We start from the raw sequence: 21,770 nt of genomic DNA on the forward strand, positions 1-21,770 counted from the left end.
GTGTGTATGTTGTGCAATCATGTATATGTGCCTATGAGGGTGTGCAGACATGTGCATGTGTACATGTGTGTATTTGTGTCCAAGCATGTGCTTATGTGTATATGTGTAGATGAATGTGCATATGTGAGTATATGTGCATAGTGTGAGCATGCACATATGTATGTGTATGAATATGTGTGAGCGTGTGCACGTGTGTAATGCGTGTGTATACATATATATGCACTGTGAGCATGCACATATGTATGTGTGTACATGTGGGCAAGGATGTGTGTCTAAATATGTGCATGTATATATGCATGTGTGCAGGCATGTGTATGTGAGCATTGCATGCATATATATGTGCACTGTGTCTATACAACCACGTATATGCACATATGTCTGTGGGGGCATGTGTCTGTGTCTATGTGAGCATATGCACATGTGTGCATGTGTATGAGTATGGGCATGTGTGAGCATGTGCATGAGTATGCACGTATTTGTGTGTGCATGTATATGCATGCACGCACATGTGCATGTGTGCACGCATGTGTGTGTACGAGCCATACACAGCCCTCAGGGTCTCCACGCAGCAGTATTTTTCAGGAACTCCGTGCACAGCCCTGAGCTGGGTCTGGTGCTCAGGGGGAGACTAAGAACAGTCACCACTCAGCTCCCTACAGGAGAGCACGGTGACAAAGTGCCTGATTGAGGGCTCAAGAGTCAGCTGGCAGGTGCAGAGTTCCACACTGTGGAGAACTGTGCGGATTCCAGTAAATGGATGTTTCGTCAGGGAGGATTTTTGCTAAATATACATTAGTGTCCTTGAAACTTCATAAAATAAAAGCCTTGGGTTTTCAATGAAAAGAGGAAGGACAGAATTTCACAGAAGACATTTTACTTAAAGTTACTTTCAAACCACAAAGTAATGTAAAAACTGAAGCATCTTTTTGCGAAACCTCCGGGCAGGCTAACAGTGATGGTTGGTCCTCAGGGGCCTACCCTCGGCCAGCTCACCTGGTTAGACAGGGTGTCGTAGTTGGCTCCGACTGCTGTAACCACGTGCACCTGGGGGCTTAAACACAGAAAGTTCCGGAAGCTGGAAGTCGGGAATCAGCGCACCAGCTGATTGGGTTCCGGGCCTGCAGACAGTGCCCTCTGCTGTGCTCCCCAGTGGAGAGCTCTGGTCTCTCTCCTGCCAGGACACCAGTCCCGTCACATCACAGCCCTGCCCTCATGATTTCGTTTAACCTTATTTCGAGTCACAGCCAGACTCTAATGTTGCCTGTTACTAAAAGAAGAATGAGCCCTGAGCATAGCCTTCCGATTCTGCTCTCTCATGGTCTCGCTGCCTACTGGGTTTATGCTTCCCAGAGGGTCCCAGAGCCCCTGGTCCCCACAACGAGTGGCTCATCTGCTGGGTACAGTGCTCTTCTGCAAATCTTCTGGGCACGATCTGTCTCCTGGGCCTGGTTTTGGGGTTTTTCTTTTTCCTTATTTTTTCCTCCCAGATTTTCTGGCGTGTAGGTTTTTTTCTCAAAAAGAAAACGGGTGCATTTCACGTCTGAAAGTGCCTTGGTTCTGCCCTCACCGTTGATGGCTAGCAGTTGGGGGCTCGGAGCCACAGGCCTCAGATCTATAGCCCTAGCACTTCAGCCTCGGAGCTCAAGGAGCCTGCATGTGCTTCTCTGACTTGTGGGCTCTTCTCTGTGTCCTCAGGAATTTAAAAATTCTAGAAAGAAATTGTAGGAGTCTTACTTACATTCACTGTGCCCCGTGCCCTGGTTCTGAAGATCTAGGTCTTCCTGCCACCCTGAGAAACGAGTCTCCTCCCGCATGTAGTGTGTGCTCGGGACACACCTCTCCTCCTCCTGCGTCCCAGGGAACCAGCTGTCTGTGCCGGGAGAGCCAGGATTTCCGAGGGCGCACACTCCCTCTTGCTGCCTTCACAGCACCCTGCCTTGTCCCAGGGCAGCCTGACGAGTGCAGACTCCCTGCCTGCGGGGACTCTGACACCCACGCTGTGTGTGTCCTGGGGTCAGAGTCCCTTCTCTACCAAGTGGCTGCTTCTGCTCATGACCTAGGTTCTTGGGTTCCCACCTGGGCACTGAATGCCAGGACACGGCAAAGGAGGGCATCCCTGTCCTGGCGCCCAGCTCAGCGCTCCCGGGAGGCGCTCCATAGGCACCTCAGGCTCATCGCGGGTGGCCTGTCCAAGGGTGAAAGGCCTTAGGGTTGCACAGGGCTGCGATGCACATGCAGGGCTTTGCTGAGAGACCGCATCCACCCCACAGGCTGGCTCTTCCCTGTGGGCGGCCTTGCTGGGGCGGGAATCTGTCCGGGATCTTGAGGGAATCCTTAGCTGTGGCGCATCCACTCCCACCGTTTCTGCTTAGAGATGTTTGGCCCTTTGACCTGAGGGGTGGTGGGGGTTTGGTCCCCACTTCCTGGGGCTGGCTCCTGCTCCCACGGCAGCCTCCCCCAAGCCTCGATTTGATCCATCTCCTCACGTATGTGCATGTGTCCTGATGATACGTGGCACACATGCAGACAAGTGCATTTAAAGCACACAGTTGGACAAGTAAGGACAGGTGCCCATCTTGCCCACTCGGTTCCGTGGTGGCCCGGCCCCCAGCACCTTGGTATGCAGCCACGTGCTGATGTTCACCATCCAGCAAGGGTCTTCTCAGGGTGGCTCCAGGAGGCCCAGTTCTCTCCCAGGGACTGGCTGCCACTCGGAGCTCTGGGCCTCACCTTCCAGAATTCTCTTGAGGGGTTTCCAACCCCCTTAGGGATCTGTCCAGTGAGGTTTCAGGCTGTATGTAGTCTGATCATCTGCAACCAAGTGAGAGGTGACACCTTCTCCCCGTGGACCACGGTGCATGCAGCCCTTGGCCACTTGCATGCTGAGCCCTCCACTCCCAAGCAGTTTCAGCGATACAGGTCTTCATCTAGCTGCAGCTGGTCACGGGCAACACTGGAGGGGATGTGCAAATTTAAATGTCCAAACTCCCGTATGTTTAAAAAACAAATAGGAAACCAATTCAGCTGATTATTACTTTCTTTTCCAAATTTATCGTCCATCTAGTTTCATCCAGAAGAGGCTTGTGTTAATAGCGTGACTTCTGATTCTGGGAGCTCGGCAGCCTGAGGGCCATGAGATGGGAGACCATCTCCATTGGTCTCTGCTCTGGTCTCAGCCTGACTTCACTTCCAATATTAATTGCATTTAGATATTTTAGTGAGTTGGTGTTTTTTTATTCGTTTAAAATCTACATATTTAGAATGCTACTAAACCACCTTCTAGCACATAAGGTACCTGTGTCTTCAACAGCGCCTGTGTCCTTGCTCTACTTACTGCACTCAGGAGTCAGTGTTTGTGCTGCTGCATCATGGAGCAGAGACCACACTTCTGTTTTCTTGAATAAATTAACAAAAAGGCATCTCGGTCCACGCTTAATATGGGGCTTCGGGGGGCACAGCATGGTTTTTGCCTCCTCTCTTCCGGATGACACAGTCGCGGCTCTTGCAGGGTTTGGAAGGGCCTGGAGTGTGGCCTGGATGACCCCCAGAGGTCAGCACTGAGCTTCCGGCACCCTCTCCCAGCGGTCAGCCTGGTGCCAGTGAGTTGCGCCAGCACAGAGCCCTTGATGCCCCTGCTTGTGCCCCGTTTGACTGCAGCACTTTCTTTTGCAGGGTTGTGGACATCCTGCTCAAGGCCATCATGCGCACCATGTGGTTTGCCGGCGGCTTCCACTGGGTTGTTGTGAAGGGGCAGCAGGCCTCGCCACCAGAGGCAGCCATCCTCACCCTGGCGCCACACTCTTCCTACTTCGATGCCATTGCTGTCACCCTGACGATGTCGTCCATCGTGATGAAGGCAGAGAGCAGAGATATCCCAATATGGGGAAGTGAGTGAGCACCTCCCCTGAGAGGGAGTGAGCCCCCCCACCCAGGGAGTGAATGAGATTTCTCCCCATCCCAGGAGTAAGCAAGGAGCTCCCCACCACTGTCCCCCTCCTGTGCGTGGACCAGACCTCATCCTGCGGATCAGTGCAGGTCATACCCATGTCCCCCACCTCCACATCCCCCCCAGGTGTGGACGAGACCCTATCCTGCAGGTCAGTGCAGGTCACACCCACATCCCCCTTCCACATCCCCCCCAGGTGTGGATGAGACCCCTATCCTGTGGGTCAGTTCAGGTCACACCCACGTGAAATATACACTTGTCCTGGAGTCTGTTCTGTATCCTTTGTTGTGGTTTCTTCTGGAATGTTAATCGCTGTGGGTTTTATTTTTGGCTCACGCACACGTGCTCCAGACGTCCTGAGGTGCTGAAGTGCTTCCTTGTGTTTGTCCGTCCAGGATGCAGGGCCTGTATTACAACAGCATCCTCCAAGTCCAGGGATAGCTCAGTACGCTGCTTACTGGACCCAAAGCCCCAGCGCCCAGGTGTCCTGAGGCCTTGTGTCAGATTCCCAGGCAGGCGGCTTCAAAGAGCAGGAACGTGTTCTGACACGGTTCTGGAGCTCCAAGGCCAAGCCAGAGCGTCCGGGGCCGTGGTCCTCTGAGGGTCCTTCAGGGAAGCTCCTTCCTGCCCCTTCCTATTCCTGATGCCAGGTCATCCTGGGCTCATGGCCTTGTCCCTCCAACCTCTGCCTCCCTCATCTCAGGCCTCCCCCATGTGTCTCTATGGGTTTTTTTACAAGGACCCTGGTCCTTGGATACTCTAGGGTCGTTTCCAGATCCCTAACTAATTATATGTGCAAAGACTTTTCCCAAAGAGGGTTTTGTCCGCAGGTTCTAGGGGTACATCTTTTGGGGGCTCTGTACCATTCCTGTGGGAATCTTAGGGAATGGGAATGCGGGGGCTTTCCCTTTATAGAGGAAGGCGCCTTCCTATGCCCGGTCCAGCCTGGAGCTGCCAGGGGGGCCCTGCAGGGCCAGCCCACCCGTTCCTGCCTCTTGTTCCCCTGGTGTCTTCTCTAGGGACCACAGCCCGGCTCTGCTCCTCCTCACGTTGCTCCGCCCCACCGTTCCTGCTGCGCTCTGCCCGCCTCAGTGTTCAGACCACGTGTGTGTCGTGCTGAGCATGTCTGTGGTGGATGGAGCAGGGCTGGTCTGGCGGGAGGTGCATGGTGCTGGGGCCCCAGGGTCCTCACTCCACCTGACTTCTCTGAATTCTAGAGAATTCTTTGAATCCTCATGAATGAGTGTTAGTGTTCAGGTGATGCTGATGAGAGAACATTGTGTACGTGTTATGTCGTTTCTCTAGCAAGTGGGGCATTTTGAGAGGGTCTAGCATGTTGTGTGCTTTGGCAAAATAGCTGCTAACTGGCATTTACTTGATTGCGGATCAGATGGCGTCTGCTTAGGCCGCTGCCACAAAGCACCACAGACTTTTAAACAACACGTGTATTTCTCACACCCCTGGAAGCTAGAAGTCTGGGATCAGGGTACCAGCAGGCCAGGGTCCCGGCAAGGGCATCTGCTGGATTGCAGACAGCCACCTGCTCGCTGTATGCTCACACGGTACAAAGCCGAGAGAGGTGCTGAGCTGTTGGTTAGGACCCTCCGTGGTCTTGCCCTTGGGAACGGTGACGCAGGTCCTCTGTGAAGACAGAACCGTGTCATCCAAGGTGGTTACAGAACAAAAAGGAAATGAAGGCACAGCTCCTCCAGAGGAAGCAGGACAACCCTCCTCTTACAGGAACTTCCTGCAGGAAGGCGTGCAGGTGCTTGGGGAAGCCGGCCCTGGGCACATTGGGCTAGTAACTGTGAGCCTCGTCCAAATAAAGGACTATACGTCCTGTCTGGAGAGTGGAGTTAAACTGAGTATTTTCTGAAGCCCAGGCAGAGACTGGTAATTAGCAGATATGGATTCCACTTTAGTAATGCCGAAGGGTCCTCACAGGCTCCTGAGCGTGAGGCGGTGTGGTCCCTGGTGAAGGGTGCAGGAAACTTTCAGTTTTGTGGAAATGTCACATGTTCTGATTTCTTCTTTTCACTTTTAAGCCTCAGGCTGTGGAATGTCAGCATTCTGGGGAAGTTCTGGGGTTGGGGGCATGTCATCTCCCCTCATTCACGCACAAATTACATGAAGCCGCCTCTCCAAGTCTTGCCTTCAATTATGGCTCACATCACAAGTCAGTTGTAGAAGCTCATGGTTGCATCTGCTCATCCACCTCCCAAGGTCAGGGAGCTGAGCCCCATACCGTACCCTCCCCCCTGACCTCCACCTCGGGGTGTCGGAGGGAGGACCACCAACATGCCCTCCGTGTGCAGGCGCCTTCACATAGACTGTACATTCGCAGTCATGTCAGAGATGCCTTACAGAGATACATGTGGGGGGATGATGGACCTTACAGATTTTATTACAGATTTTAATTAATTTATTACAGATTTTAATTAAAACTCAAACATGGCACATCCCAAATTGCATCCCCTACTCCCTGATTTTGAAGGTAAATCTGGATTCCCGAGAGCAGCACGTGGCCAGTGGGCTGTCGCTGGCCGTGACTTCTGGCTCCTCTCATATGTGTGGTTTAAAACACGATGCCTTTGGACCCTTTGACAGCTCACAGCTTTGGTGAAGAGATGATTGTTAAAAATATTCAAAATATTTTCACCTTTGGATTTACAAACACCAGTGGGGGTGATGAGCCCAGTGATTCTTCATTCTTACATTGTCGGTTTACATTCTGCATCCTTGATGTGGACACCTGGGCGTTTATGAACCTGCATGGACTACGAGAGGACAGGGCCTTCTCACATTCTGGCGGGATGGGCAGCCCGGGCCTTTTTGCAAACCTCGCACCGGGCTCGCTAGACACACAGCCATGTCTCCTGTGTCCTCGAGAGTGGGCTGTTCAGTTCTGAGGTCTCCACTGTGGGGTTCACCTGGAGGTCCCCCGGAGGAGGTGGGGTCTGAGATTTCACGCAGAGGACGAAGCCCTGTCATCCTCGGAGTCTGGGGAGCTTCCCCCCAGCTTCTGTGTCAGGTTCATCCCGACGTCGTGAAGAGCCATCCTCGTCCATTGTCACCAGAAGAGGGACCTGTGAGCCCGACTGTGCTCTGTGACACCAGTCTTCCCTCCCAGCCCTGAGAAGATGGCAGGGCTGCTGCAGACATGGGGCCTGCCAGCTTCACTGCGGGGGGCCTGCGGGTGACCCCCTCGTCCTTCCCCGCCGTGCATCATCACAGCAGAGTCAGGAGGAGTTGGCGAGGAATGAGGGAACAGGGAGAGAAGTTTCCACATGCTGGGGAAAAAAACATCACTGAAGCCACATGCGGCTTAGATTTTATGAGCCCCCATGGACCTGACTGCATAGAATTTTGTTCTGTTCTTTTAAGTGAATTTTCTTTTCCCTTTTGGAAGACCTCACAGAAAGAAAAGTCACGACATATTATTCCTTATGAGTGATAAAAACACTCAGAAGAGAAGCCTGGAGCTGAACCTGGACCCCGCAGGGATGTGCCCGGCTGTCTCGGTCCCCCACACATCCTCCCCAGGAGAGGACAGTCGTCGTGTCAGTTTGGGGTTTCTCCTCTAAGAAGTACTTTCCCACCTTTAGATGCTCTTGCGAGAGAACCAGGCTGCTGTTGCCATCAGCTTTGGTCTCAGGGGCATGTGCCATGTGCCGTGCGTGGCATGTGTGCCGTGCTGGTTGGGACTACCGCCGTGTGTGTCCTGGGGCGCCTGTGACTGAAGGCCGCGACCTGGGTGGCTGAAGACCACAGATGCTGATTCTCTCACTCTGCTGGGGCCGGACGTTGGGATCGAGGTGTGAGCAGGGCAGGCTCAGAGGGAGTCAGTGCAGGCGACCGCAGCCTCTGGCGGGTCCCCAACTCCTGGAGAGGACGTGTCCCCAGGCTGTGGGCACAGCACTGCAATCTCGGCCTCTGTCATCCCGGGGCCTCCTCCCGGCATGTGTGTCCTGTCTCCCGCCCCCGGAGAGGATGCTGGGCACATGGTCAGGCCCTCCCTAGTCCACCACCACATCATCCTAAATCACTCACACCTCCAAGCACCATATTTCCAAATAAAGTCATGGTCCTGGGTATCTGGGGTCAGACCATCCACCGGTGTCTTTGGGGGACACAGGCTGCCCGGGACAGGCTGCTGAGGTTTAGGCCACGTACCTTGAACTCTCTGACTCTGAGCATTTGACCCCCCAGCCCTTCCTCTGTCAGCACAGGGGGCACGGGGTCAGCCTTACTCTTTTCCCTCTCTCCTGGTTTACAGGCTAGGGGCACCGATGTTGGTACTTCAGGCCTTGCAGATCGCGTGGCTTTGTGCTGTCGTGGGAGGGAGCTTTGATGATCACTGACCCACCACCTGCCCTTCATGACGGTGCTGCCCTTGGAGCATCTCAGGGGGCTCCCCTCCGCCCTGTGCCAGGGGCAGCCCCTCGTCCTGCTGCCCCACGCAAATGCCTCTCCTTCCTTTCCAGCGCTGATAAAGTACATACGGCCAGTGTTTGTGTCGCGGTCGGACCAGGATTCCCGCAGGAAGACCGTGGAGCAGATCAGAAGGCGGGCACAGTCAAATGGGAAGTGGCCACAGGTAATGCAGTCCTGCTTGCACTCTGAGCAGACTGATGCCGGGAGCCGTGGTGGGGACCTAGAGGTGGGGGCCGGGCCGCAGGGACCCATGGGGCCAGAGCTGGCTTTCCTTCCCTGAGGGCTGGGTCCTTTTCCTTCATTCTATGATGAGCATGAATTCAGGATTACACTAAGTGTCAGGTACATCTGGCCCTAAAGTTCTAAAATGGAAAGAGATGAGGAAAGTATCCTCCTATGTATCTCGAGTTCTCCCCGGGCAGAAGTTGGCTAAGCTGCCCTTGGGGTTGGCACAGTGTCCCACCTGAATCGCATGCCAGTGCCTACAGTGTAGCCATTTGCTCCTGAGAGCCCTGGATGGGCATCGCCCACGACTGTCTAGCTCCTGAGGGATTGCCAGGACCCCTCAGCCAACGTCAGCTCTGTTTCTTTTGAGGCAACATTGAAAAGAGGAGACCCATGGACCATCCGTTCTGGTTCAGGGACAGTGTAAGGCCTGAGTCCCAGGCACCCTGCCTGTGGGCAGCCCCTTGGCAGCTGGGACGTCTACAGTACCCTGGCTGCTGCCCCACAGCTGGGAGCAAAAGCGTGGGCTGTATTTTCCAACACGTGAGGGAATGTTCATTTTACATTATGTTGCTGGAGGTCAGTGTGAGTCAGAGCAGTTTGGAAGTTCCAGGGGAGCATTTCTCCACAGGTCCTGTGGTGTTTCTGGCTGCTGGCGCATCTGTGCCAGGCTCTAGCCCTGGTCCCGATGCCTTCAGTGAGGGGCATCCACTGTCCCCTCCACTCTGCCCCCGTGGTGGCTGCCCTGAGCTAATGCTGCGCCCATGCAGCTGTGGCTGGCCTTGTGGGGCCGTGGGCACCCCTTGCACTCTCTGAGATGCGTGCTGTTTGCATCTTTGCGTTGCTTCCAGAATTTGATAGAACCTGTAGTTAGAGAGGAAATCTGTTCATGCTTCCATCAGGCACCGTAACTGTTTCAATTGAATGTCATTAAAGCATTTTAAGCACGTCAGCAGTGCAGAAAATAGACTTATTCAGGATTTCGTTTGTTTAAGGCTAACTTTTTTTTTTCTTTTCATTCCAAGATGATGATTTTTCCAGAAGGAACATGTACCAACAGGACCTGCCTAATTACCTTCAAGCCCGGTATGTGCTTTTCTTAAATTCTTTGTTTTTTCTCCATGAGCAAGCGGTGGAGACCATTGCTCCAGTGGCAAGGCCGGATTCCCACACAAGTGCCACTCAGGCTAGAGATGGTCCTGGTCTGTCTACTGCGGGGCAGGCGGGGCCTGTGGTTTCCCTGAGATGGTACAGCCAGCATCCATGTGAGGAAGCCTCCCAGGTACCCAGTGACCCTGGGCCTGGAGGGCATGGCAGGAAAGCTTGTCCTGCCCTAGGGCCAGTGTGGGAACTGCCAGTGGATGACCCGTGGCCCTAAAATAACCTGATGCCCCTTTCCGTGCAGGCGCCTTCATCCCCGGGGTTCCCGTCCAGCCTGTGGTTTTACGATACCCAAATAAACTGGTAAGAGTGTTTTCCTGGGATTCTGCGAATTGCCTGGGCATGAGGATTTCCACTTGTTTCAGCGGGCAGCTTCTGGTCAGTCCCACTGTTCAGAACAGCTCAGTGTTTGTGCACAAAGTCCCATCATCATGGGTCATGGAGCATCGGCCCTTCTTCCTGGCCGATCAGTCCTGACGTGTCGACGCGAGACGTCCCCCGTGTCCTCAGCCACCCATCTACCTGGGAGATGTCAAGAGTGTTGAGGGTCTGAGGCTGGAGGCAGTGAGAGGTATTGGGTGACTGTGTTTAATGTGCCTTCACTGTACACCTGCTCTGCGCAGGGCTCTTCACCTGTGGTAACCAAGCAAAGTAGGGAAGGGCATTTGGGGCCCGAGCACCTGGGCGATCTTGACAGACCCCCGTGCGGGAGAGGCAGGAAGCCCGGATGAAGACACTGCGGGGTCTGGTCGGAGCCCTGCTGTGGCCTCTGCATATGTGTCTGTAGAAGCAGCCGTGGTCGGCCGCCTTCCTCGGGGCCACACCAAGCTCCCATGGGTGCTCTTCGGTGCCGGCTGCATCTCATTTCTGCTGGAAGCCACCTGGGGTGGATGTCCTTGCACCTTGACGGGTGTTGGGCTTGCGCAGCCGAGACTGGTCCAGGCACTCGTGTCCGTGGGCACTGGGTGCACCGCACTGTTCCTTGGTCAGGACACGGGTTGGATTTGCTCGTTGCGCTGAGTTTTCTCCCTGTCACAGTGTGTCTGTGACGGCAAGACAGAAGCTCCATGGTCACACACAGTGGGTCTGGAGTTGCTCATATAGACGCAGCAGATTCTGTGTGATGTCTGTGGTCCTGAGGGGCTGGCCCCGTTTCTGGGCCGGGCCCACACACCGGACCCGGTACCTACAGGTGCAGACCCCTCAGGACAGTCAGGAAACGAACGTCAGTCAGAACCAGTAGCCACACAAACTGACGGGTGGAATTATCCTCTCAGCACATAAGTCCATCTGAAGACGTGCGTTCGTTAGCCAGTGTCTGGGGATGAGAGAGTCTGTCATCTGTGGCATTCTAGCTTCTCCATTTTTTAAATTTGACTCGTCAACTTACCTTGATCAAGTTGCCCTTAGTGGGTTCCAGAAGCGTTCAGCTTCATTGTCAGAGAAGCAGAGCGGCTGCTCTGGGCTCTCTTCCCGGGTCTGTTGCAGCCGTCGGCTGCCTCGTTCCAGGAAGAACTGCCACTGACGGCTCCGCGTGCAGGCCTGTGCGGAGGAGGAGTGGGTGGGGCCAGGTGGGGGGGGGCTCCCAGGGGCCCGTGGGAAGCGAGCAGGTGGGTACAGAAGAAAGAAACTCCCTCGGGGGACCGGCTCAGGGCAGAAACAGGTCATGTGTCCTCTGGCGTCCACACCTGGGGGGCTGACGCAGCTGCCAGAACTGCGAACGGGAGCGTCCCCTGCGCTCAGGGCTCGGGGCACACACACGGCCTCCAGGGGTCCTGCTGCCCCCTCCCTAGCCTGGGCTCATCTGCTGGGCATCTGTGGCCAGGCGTTGAGGCCAGAGCCCCAGGGGTGCAGGCGGATATGGGTGGGGACAAGCCTCACGTGCAAGTGATGCTGACAGCAGGGCTGGTGTCACGGGACTGCTCACAACGCCTGCACTGAGCAGGCTCCTGTGTTGTAGACTGAAGTTGCCAGTGGCCCCTTGAATGGGGTTGGGGGTGGAGGTGGGGCAGGAAATGGGCCTGGGGTGTCCTCTCAGGCAGTGCCAGAATTGCTGACTTGGAGCAGAGGGAGGGGGTGAGTGTGTCTGGATGGCCTGTAGGCAGCAGGCACCCACCTGCCTCCTTGTCCCACAGTGGACTTGGGGTGGTACTGGCATGTCTGGGGTCGGAGGTGGACCAGGTCCAGGGCCAGCCTGAGGGTGGGCACAGCTGTGGAGGGAAGGACGCCCCACATCTGGTTGTGACTCATTTTGCTCCTTTTCTGTCCCCAGGACACTATCACATGGACATGGCAAGGACCAGGGGCGTAAGTCATACACTGCGCTGTCTTGTGTGTCCCATCCTCCTGGAAAGCTCAGGGGCCACTTGGGTGACTGCCCTACACACTGATTCCTCCCATAGTCAAGTTCCACCCCCTTTGAGAACCGCGTGTACAAACCCAGCCTGTTCTCATGCTCCCGGATTCCAGGACTAAGTCAGTTATCGTCAGCTCCAGTGGGAGGGTGACCTGGAGCTGTTGCCAGCTCAGTGACCACTGTCACATCCGCAGCCACAGCTCCCGGGAGAGAAAGGGCTGTGGGGATGGCTCGGGGGCTCCGGGCACCTGGCGTTCACAGCAGAGGGTGGCTGGTGGGGCTGGACGGCCTTCCCAAGGCCCCTGGGCCAGGCATAGGGAGTGGATGCTGGGGAGGGGCCCTGAGGGCAGCATGTGTGGGTGTGGTGTTAGCGTGGCGGAGGCTGGAGCCTGTAGGGCATGGTGGCTAGGCTCGGGGTGGCTGTCACGGAGCAGAAGCCAGGTACAGTTAAGCAGTGTTCAGTATACAGTTAAGCAGGCAGTTATCCCTGGCCGAGAGGAGCGATGGACCAAGGACCAGGGACTCTAGGTGGCACCCTATCTCCAACTTCTGTAAATAGAAGGGTGGTGATGCTGGTTCTGAGGTCAGGAGTGCTGGGGCCGGCCTTGGGGTTGGCATGACTTAGGGTCTGTTGAGTCTGCATCACTGGGGACGGCTGGGTCACAGGCAGTGTCCCGTGGGTGAGGTTTCCGGCGTGGAGGATACAATGAGGAAGTAGGGGCACCCACAGGACAGAGGAAGGCTGTGGGAGCAGGGGAGGGACAGTGAAGAACCCCATGTGGTAAAGGTAGCCCTGTCCTCATCACTGTGGTGTTGGGTTCCGCTGTAGGTTGAGGGAGGCACAGCATCCCCGTGAGAAATAACTGCCTGTAGTGCCCTCTGCAGGGGAAGGGCGTCTGCAGTGTTGGCTCCCAAATTAGAAGTCATTTAATTAAAGACATTGAGAATCTTTTAACCTAAATGTTTTAAATCTGTTCGGTTTTTTTCGTTTTTAAGGTTGAAAATTTTGTGGCTCACGCTGTGTCAGTTTCACAACCGAGTGGAAATTGAGGTTTGTATGGATGCAGCGTTACAGTGTCCTATCCGAGTGTGCGGGTGTGGTGTGAGTGCATAGATGCCACGTGCTGCGGAGTCCTACTGGGGTCTTGATGTGATGCAGGTCATATGGGGTCTCGTGATGCAGGTCATCAGGGGTCTCGGTGTGATGCAGGTCATCCAGGGGTCTCAATGTGATGCAGGTCATATGGGGGTCGATGTGATGCAGGTCACTGGGGGTCTCGGTGTGATGCAGGTCACTGGGGGTCTCAGTGTGATGCAGGTCATCGGGGGTCTTGGTGTGATGCAGGTCACTGGGGGTCTCCGTGTGATGCAGGTCATCAGGGGTCTCAGTGTGATGCAGGTCATTGCAGGTCATCAGGGGTCTCGGTGTGATTCAGGTCATCAGGGGTCTCGGTGTGATGCAGGTCATCAGGGGTCTCAGTGTGATGCAGGTCATCAGGGGTCTCAGTGTGATGCAGGTCATCTGGGGGTTTCAGTGTGATGCAGGTCATCAGGGGTCTCAGTGTGATGCAGGTCATCAGGGGTCTCAGTGTGATGCAGGTCATCTGGGGGTTTCAGTGTGATGCAGGTCATCCGGGGTCTCAGTGTGATGCAGGTCATCTGGGGGTTTCAGTGTGATGCAGGTCATCAGGGGTCTCGGTGTGATGCAGGTCATCAGGGGTCTCAGTGTGATGCAGGTCATCTGGGGGTTTCAGTGTGATGCAGGTCATATAGGGGTCTCTGTAGATATGATGTGACCTAGTGTGTTATGGACTGAGCAGCACAGTGTTAGGCTGCCTTCCCTGGGGTCTGCACAGACACGTTATAGGATATTGTGCTGGTGTCTACACCAAGCAGGATGCGGTGTTGCCTTGTCCCCAGGATGCACTGTATGAGTGCAGCATGATGTTATCTGTGCAGACATGATATGGTACTGGTGTCTGCAGGTGCGTCGTTAGGTAGTTGGTGTCCATAGAGATGCCATGTTGGTATCTGCACACATGACCTCCACAGTGTCACGCTGCTGTCCGCAGGCACCTGTCGTACAATGTCACATTGGTGTCTGCAGATACAATAGGTCATCTGCCTTGCTTTGAAGTCTTTTCTCCTCCTCTGCTCTTTAGAGGTTCCTCCCCATGGTTTTTCACCAGGCATGCGTGTCTTGAGTGATTTTGCAAGATTCAGATGGGTTTTTAGAAATCTACAGGGAAGTTAAACCTTTCTTTTATTAGGGTCAGCGTAGCTTAAAGGCATTTATAATTGGCACCTATGCAGTGAATTCGTTTTTGGCATCTTTCCATGGTACCAGTGCTGCTGAAATTGGATGGCAGATCTGTCATCCTGACTTTCTGTTTAATCTGTGGTCAGATCACATAACCGGCCTCCAGCTTGGCCCCCTGGACGTGTCAAAGTCAGGACACCCATTCTCTCAGCTGGATCATCCACATTCGTGCAGCGTGTACATTTTATCCAAGTGGACGAGGAATAGAGTTTCTTTCCTTAAAAAAGGGAATCATTGGCTGGTCCGGCACCTGAAAAGTAGAGTGAGCCCAGACACAACATACAAAGCGTTTAATGAGGCAATTCGCTACCTTCCGATGAAAGTTGCCGAGTTGCACTGAATTTACAAATGAGCCTGGCCATCAGCCAGGTTCCAGGTTTTTCACTTCAGTAGAACATAAGCTGCTTAATTACAACACACTGAGCCAAGAGGTCCCTGGCCGGGGTCCAAGGGTGGCAGGCTGTCCACGCACAATGTTGCATGTGGCTCGCCTGCGGGCAGCCAGGAAGCAGTTGTGCAGTGGGGCTTAGGAGGAGGACGCCTCCAGGCTGCACTGCTCTATCTCGGGCCTCGTTCCCCATTGTAAGGGTTGAAAAGAAACCCTGACTTTTTGAAGTCACTCGGAACGTCTTTGCATGTGCTGTGCCAACAGGTGCCGGTGGTAGAGTAAACCGTCACTGTGGTTTCCGTAGTGTTCAGAATAGGGTAGTGGGTGAGTGAAAGCACATGATGGGCACTCATACGGCTCCAGGGTGTGCCTGTGTATTACGTGTCTGTACTGAGAGAAAGCTCAGCGGTCTTTACCTCGTCTGCACAGCCAAGTTGGCAGCAGGGTGTGGGACTTGCAGGACTTAAAATGCTGCATAAGTGTCGCACATGCAAAGACACACGGTCACAGGACAACTTATGATCTCACAGCAGTGAGTGTCACATCTAGCAGCCTTTCCGTCATGTGGAAGTGATGTATTATCCCCAATGCAGGCTGAGACCTTTAGAAAGGGAAGTATCCAAAGAGTAAGCGTCTGTGGGAAATACGATGCACTTGCAGCAGGAGCTCTGTGTCAGGGGAGTGGTTATTCTCGCCGGGCATCGTGGGTTCTAGTCACACACGGACGTGTATGTGCGTGTGCATGTGTGCTGCGACATCGAAGGTGGTTCTAACGGAAAGTGCTCTGACAGTTGTTAATTGTGTCAGACGTGTCGCTGTCACTATGGGGCCTGGTAATATATGTGGAAGTAACGCAGCTCTTTCTCTACTCTCAGTTCCTCCCCGTGTACAGCCCTTCGGAAGAGGAGAAGAAGGACCCTGCGTTGTACGCCAGCAACGTACGGCGCGTCATGGCAGAGTGAGTACCCTTCGTCTTGCCATAAGGGAGTCAGAGGCATCTGCTGGGACTCCCGACCCTCTGTGATCCCGCGAGTGTTACTCAGGGCTCCTGTGCACCTGCTGGTTCCTTCTTAGCATCACACAAAACATAGTCACCAGCATTCAGGAAACAGGGCTTTGTGGAAGTGATGAGTAAGTGTTGACAGCATGTGGGCAGGATTGTGTGTGGCCACGTGCTCTGCATGCGCTGTCTCTATTGGGTCGTACTTCTGGACCTGCTTCATCACTGCTTCACTTTATACATCGCCCACGTGTAGGTAGGAACCAGTAACCACGGTGTGGGACGTGGGCCACTGGTGGGGCAGCTGTGCCGGGCCACCCATGGGATCCAGCTAGCGGACCATTTGCTCATCTTCCTCACCCTGTTTGAGTGCTTGTGTGGTGTTTGCTAGCGTTTCTGTCCTCTTTCCAGTTCACTGTGGGAACCACACACCTGATCTTCTAAGATAATGGGCACGACTCCATGACAAGCATGGGAGCACTTGGGTGGTGTGTCGGCTGTCTTGGATGCGGTGATGTCAGCCCGTGCCCTCACCCGCTGTGTCCCGTCTTCTCTCCTGTCTTCTGCTCCCAGGCAGCAGGGGCTGTGGCTGCTGTGGTGGGAGGGGTCTGGGCAGCCCTGTGGCTCTGAGGCACCCCCTGTGGGCAGCTCGTGTGGCTTCGGAGCGGTTTTCCCAGGCGCTGTGGCAGGGCTCACATGACCAAGATGTGACACAGACCCCATCCCCTGGCCATGGCGGATCAGACCCCCCACATTCGTGTCCTCTGGGAGACCAAACTAAGCAAAACCATAACCTCAGTACGTCAGTTAGAAGCCTGCAAGGTGTTCACACCGTGCACACATGGCCCTTAGGCAAGGAGGCACTAGGGACACAGTCCAGTGGGTCACTGCCACCTCCTAGGGCACCTGCTTGCCCTCGGCATCCCGCACTCGGCCATCAGGACGTGGCTGACTCCTAATTTTGGGGAAGTCGAGGTGTTCAGTGACTCCTTGTTCAACCTTTCCATACAGAACAATCACAGAATCAAGGGCTTAACAGGTTAGGTGTAAGGGGTTTTTTTAGTGCACGGTCAAATAAATTAGCTAATAACATTTAAGAACATACATATTGTGAACTTCCTGTTAGTGGAGGAGAAGCATCACACCCCAAACAGAAAACGACAGATAGATCCTTGGGCAGCCCCTGCCCCAGCAGCCACAGGAGAGCCCAGAACCGTGGACGTGGGTCCTTGGACCCACGGAGAGTGTCACCCACGCCCCTGAGCACGCCTCCTCCCGCCTCCCTGTGGGGTAACCCTGGGCACTCCTGGGACAGCCTCGCTCTGTCCCCACACGACTGTGCCCATGTTTGCCATGGGGATTGTCATCGCTGTGGGAGACAGACTCGGAAGCCCCTGTTTCCTGTCCACCTTTGCATGCTATGTCGTCGTGGCAACAAGGAATTCCCTTCAGTTATGGGGGGTGGGGAGGGGAGAGGGCTTCCTTTGAAATATATGGCAAATTCTACCAAGTTTCCTTATTTTTTTTTTTTACATTCTTTAAATTTAAATTCAGTTGTCCATCATGTAGTATAACAGCCAGTGCTCAGCCCGTCACATGTGAGTTTCCTTTAATAGAAGAAGGTCACCCTACATGAAATGTGATGCAGCTCTGCATCACGGCTGAGCTCTGACCGTGGGATCCGAGGGCGCTGCCCACCCTGACGAAAGCCACCCTGGCCCCGTAGGACAAGTTGAGCTTGTGGATGAGGCACCCGGTGAGGCGGTGTTCTCAAGGCTGCGTCCTCACATCCTCGCAGGTTGCAAACCTCTGTAATGCTCAGCTAACTGCCCAGCTTGGGGCAGCCCAGGTTACACATCACTGGGATTTGGGGTCCACTAGGAAGCCTTTCTGTTTGGTGCCAGAGTGGATCTGAAACGTCGCCTTCCTCTGCACATCTGCATTCAGAGGCCTCACCATCCAGTGGCTGTGGTTCCGGGCTTCTGTGCAGCAGGGTGCCTATGGGCTTGTGGGAGGGTGCTGGGCAAGCACCCGGGGCAAGGGCCACCCCACCCCTGCTTCCACCCCCATCGCCTCCCCCGCCATTCTCCGGGTCCCTGGCAGTCATTCTGTCCTGCACGGGCCACGCAGGAGGGACACGTGGGAGTGGACGGGGCTTTTCCTGTCTGTAGGCAGCCTGGGGAGATGAAGCCCGTCCTCCTCATGTTGGGACCCAGGGGAAGTTTGGAGTCAGGTTTACACCAATGTTCTCAGCGTGTCTGTCCCACGGGGCCTTCCCTGGCTTCACGTCCCAGAACACGGGCTGCGGCGCGGGCCTGTACCATCACCTGGTGCTGTCTCTGCTGGAATGGATGGGGTGGCCTTGCTGTGCCCACGGGAGCCGAAGGGACAGGCCGCATCTCCTGACAAGCCCCTGAACGCCGGCTCGAAAAGGGTCTCCTCTGCAGACCCTGTCCCAGATTCATGGGCTTTCATCCAGTTTTAAAGGTTTTAAATATTGGGTTCCCTTGGTGCTGTCCGGTCCACCTTGCTTCCTGGAGCTCTGGCCACACCCTGGGGCTGTCCCACTTTGCCGCCGGCCATCCTCTGTCTTGGACACCCCTGTATTCATAGTGATTTCTTCTTCCTCTTTAACTAAAATGCGTTTTACGGGGGGCACAGAATGAACATGCAGACACATCAGCAACAGCATGACTTGAGATGAGCCTTGTGGACCCCGGAGGTGGCAGTGGGGGTGGGGTTTGCCGACCACAGTGCATGTCACCATGCACACGGCCCCTGTAACCCCCAGATGCATGGGGTCTCCATGGGACGTGGGCGGGTAGGTGGGCTGGTGCCACCACTGTGTGGGCCAGGTCAGGACTCCGAGGGGCGGGGCTGGGTGAGGGGGCCTCGCCGTTCCCTGGTTATCCTGAGCCGTCCTCCTCGCTCTGCTGCCCCAGGGACACTGACCTGGTACCCTCCTCTCTTTGCAGGGCCTTGGGCATCTCTGTCACCGACTATACGTTTGAGGACTGCCAGCTGGCCCTGGCAGAAGGACAGCTCCGCCTCCCCGCAGATACCTGCCTTCTAGAATTTGCCAGGCTGGTGAGGGCACTGGGGTGAGTTCCAGGCTTCTTCCTGGGGCCTCTCGCAGTCCAATGGTCTGCTCAGGAACAGGGAATTCCGAAGAGCACTGCTGAGATGCTGCTTCTAAAATAGGGAGCTTCTGGAAACTTCCGTCAGGCCCTCCCAGGGCCCCCACCCCCGCAGTTGTCAGTGACCAAGCTGGAGATGGCAATGGGTGCCGAGGGCCAGTGGGGGCTATCTGGCCAATCAGAGTGCTTGTTCTTAGGTTTTTCTGAGACTTTTGCAAGTATCAGCCTGAGTCCACAGTTCTCTGTCTCATGACCCTCAGTGCTCAGCACTGCAGTCTCTGTAGGTGCCACCCCAGGGGTCGGTCCAGCCCAAGGGGCACACAGCGCGTTCCTCCTGTGTAGGTGCTCAGGCAAAGTACATGGCGTGCCTTCAAATTATTAGAACACCTTTTTTTGAAAATGAACTTGCTCCTTGTTATGTTATGTAAGTAACTTGAGTCTTAAAACAGCAGGTACCCGGTTTCTAGCCTTCTGTAATTTTAATGAAAAATATCTTTTCCTCTTTTTGTGTAGGTTAAAGCCAGAAACACTTGAGAAAGATCTGGATAAGTACTCCGAGAGCGCCAGGATGCAGAGGGGAGGAAGGATGGGCCTCCCAGAGTTCGCGGAGTACCTGGGTGTCCCCGTCTCGGACACGCTGGAGGACATGTTCTCCCTGTTTGATGAGGTGTGGCCTCCTCAGCAGAACCTCCAGCTTTTCAGTGTATATTCTCATTAAAAGCATCGTTTGGGGATTTGGGAAGGAGAGACAGAAAACAGCCCCAACCCGCCCCCCTCATCTCTTGGGTGCCTTCTCCCGTGCTTTCAAATGCACATAGAAATTTGACATTTAAGTTAACATTTGCTAATAAACGTAGCTGTAGTTTAGGGTTTTAAAATGGGATCACTAAAGAGCCTAGTGATACCAGTGAAATCCAGAATTCCTGACCCGGGGCCTCTTTCCTGACGGTCGGCATGCAGGGTCACCACCAGCCTTCTCCCCGTGCAGCGCCAACCATGCGTTAGAATCGGTCACCCGCCACGGCGGGACAAGGGGTCATGTTTGCTCCTGGGCAGCCTGGAAATGGACGGCCCTATGGGGGGCGTGGGAGGCAGGAGACTGTGCGCCATACCTGCCATACCTGCCGTTCCCTGGATGTTCATGCAGCAGCGTGGACGCCTGTGTGCACCTGGCAGGCTGCGGCTCAAAGGGCTCTGTCAGACATGAATGTTGTGCGTGAACATAGCATGTTCATGTTTCCTGTGACAGTGTGGCGTGTTGTGTGTGGCAACAGGGTAGTCGTGGTCTGGCGAGTGGGAGAACCAGGGAGAACCAAGTGACTGAGACACACGAGAGACTGTGCGTTTGTGGACTCATGGATCTTGTGTTCCGCAAGTGACACGTGTGCTTCCCGCTCAAACCGGGTGGGCTGACCGGGAGACAAGCCCTTTGTAGAGGCTGCTTGAGCCTGTGTCTAGGCCGCACGGTCCTGTTGTCAGAGCCCTGGCGCCGCTGTGTCTTCACACAGGTGTTTTGACAAGTGTCATGTGTGAGATGGGGAGCAGCGAGCATGGCCTGGGCATAACCAGGCAGTACTCACGGGCACCAGACCTCTCACTGCCGCACGTGGGTCGTTAGGGTCGGTTTACCACTTTAAGTACATGAGGCAGACACTCCCCGTTCAGACACACAGCCTTGGACCCCGAGGCCACACACCCTCCCAGAGCCAGGAGCACGTAGGTGCAGGGGCCTGATGAGAACCCACCTGCCCAGCGCTCACCCTCCCTCCAGAGACCAACCACCATGTGCACTGGACACCTCGACGGCCGGCTAGGCACAACTGCGGGACACCTGTCACTTGCTCTCAGACGATGCCCAGGCGCCCCCTGTGCCAGAAATCTCCCCGTCTCCCAGTCGGCCCCCTGGCTTGTCCCGCTCACTGTGGTGCCCGGCTCGCTGGAAGCAGCAGCCTGCCCCGTGGCGAACCCCAGCACCCCTGAGGAGATGCCGCGGGGAGGGTGCAGTGGGCTGGGCGTGCGTGCCCACCACATGGGAGCTCAGGACGCACCTCCGTGCTGAGCACGCTGCTCTGCCACAGGCCGACTAGGTTCTCAGCACAATGTGAACCTTGCCGTTTGCCAGGGGTTTTCTCGAAGTAAGGCCGTAGCCGGTGACCACCCTCGCGGGGCATGAACTTTCTTGAGAAGTGTTGTGCTGCGCTGCTCTCGTTGACTTTGAAAATTGGTCGTAATGGCCTACAAAGGGGTGTGGCGTGGTCCCCTTGCATAAGCCAGTTGGTTACAAGTGTTCTTTTACGATACTCATTTCATGGAGGCAGATGCCACCCAGCGATTGGCGTTAAAAGCCAGCTCCCATTGCCGTCTGTGGGGCTGAGCAGTCCCCTGAGGGCTTGTCTCTTTCCCAGGGTGGAGACGGCAAGATGGACCCTCGGGAGTATGTGGTCGCCCTGTCTGTTGTCTGCCGGCCGTCCCAGACTCTGGATACCATCCAGCTGGCGTTCAAGGCAAGTGTGGCATTTACAGGAGTTTAATCTGTAGGATCCAGGAGGCATGGGGTCACATCAGGCCTGTCGGACATTATCATATGGTCAGACTTCCTTTGTGCCTATCTCCTCACAAGCTTCTATCAGCTATCATTTGTATAAATGCTCCAGAACCTCCTTGGACCACTTTCTGCCTGTAGTTCAGATCCACACTCACAAGGGCACAGAGTAGGGTCGTTGTGAGGTCCAGGGTGCCCATAATAGGACCCTCACTCACCTGCAGATTCACCTGGCCGGCCTCACTATGACATTTCAGCTAG

At 55.1% G+C, this 21,770-nt stretch overlaps 1 protein-coding gene across 3 annotated transcripts in view; it reads left to right on the forward strand.

The window, feature by feature from the left end:
- LPCAT1 (lysophosphatidylcholine acyltransferase 1) overlaps window positions 1-21,770 on the forward strand; it is a 46,474-nt gene that overhangs the window by 19,837 nt on the left and 4,867 nt on the right. For all 3 annotated transcript variants that reach the window (XM_072807394.1, XM_072807396.1, XM_072807395.1), the window contains exons 3-12: window positions 3,673-3,887; window positions 8,431-8,543; window positions 9,631-9,691; window positions 10,011-10,069; window positions 12,039-12,073; window positions 13,119-13,173; window positions 15,706-15,788; window positions 18,806-18,931; window positions 19,481-19,634; window positions 21,373-21,471. In XM_072807394.1, the coding sequence (XP_072663495.1) occupies window positions 3,673-3,887; window positions 8,431-8,543; window positions 9,631-9,691; window positions 10,011-10,069; window positions 12,039-12,073; window positions 13,119-13,173; window positions 15,706-15,788; window positions 18,806-18,931; window positions 19,481-19,634; window positions 21,373-21,471 (1,000 nt within the window). The remainder of the gene's footprint in view (window positions 1-3,672; window positions 3,888-8,430; window positions 8,544-9,630; window positions 9,692-10,010; window positions 10,070-12,038; window positions 12,074-13,118; window positions 13,174-15,705; window positions 15,789-18,805; window positions 18,932-19,480; window positions 19,635-21,372; window positions 21,472-21,770) is intronic.

The sequence above is a fragment of the Canis lupus genome, chromosome 31, assembly GCF_048164855.1.
Source record: "Canis lupus baileyi chromosome 31, mCanLup2.hap1, whole genome shotgun sequence".
Classification (NCBI taxonomy): domain Eukaryota; kingdom Metazoa; phylum Chordata; class Mammalia; order Carnivora; family Canidae; genus Canis; species Canis lupus.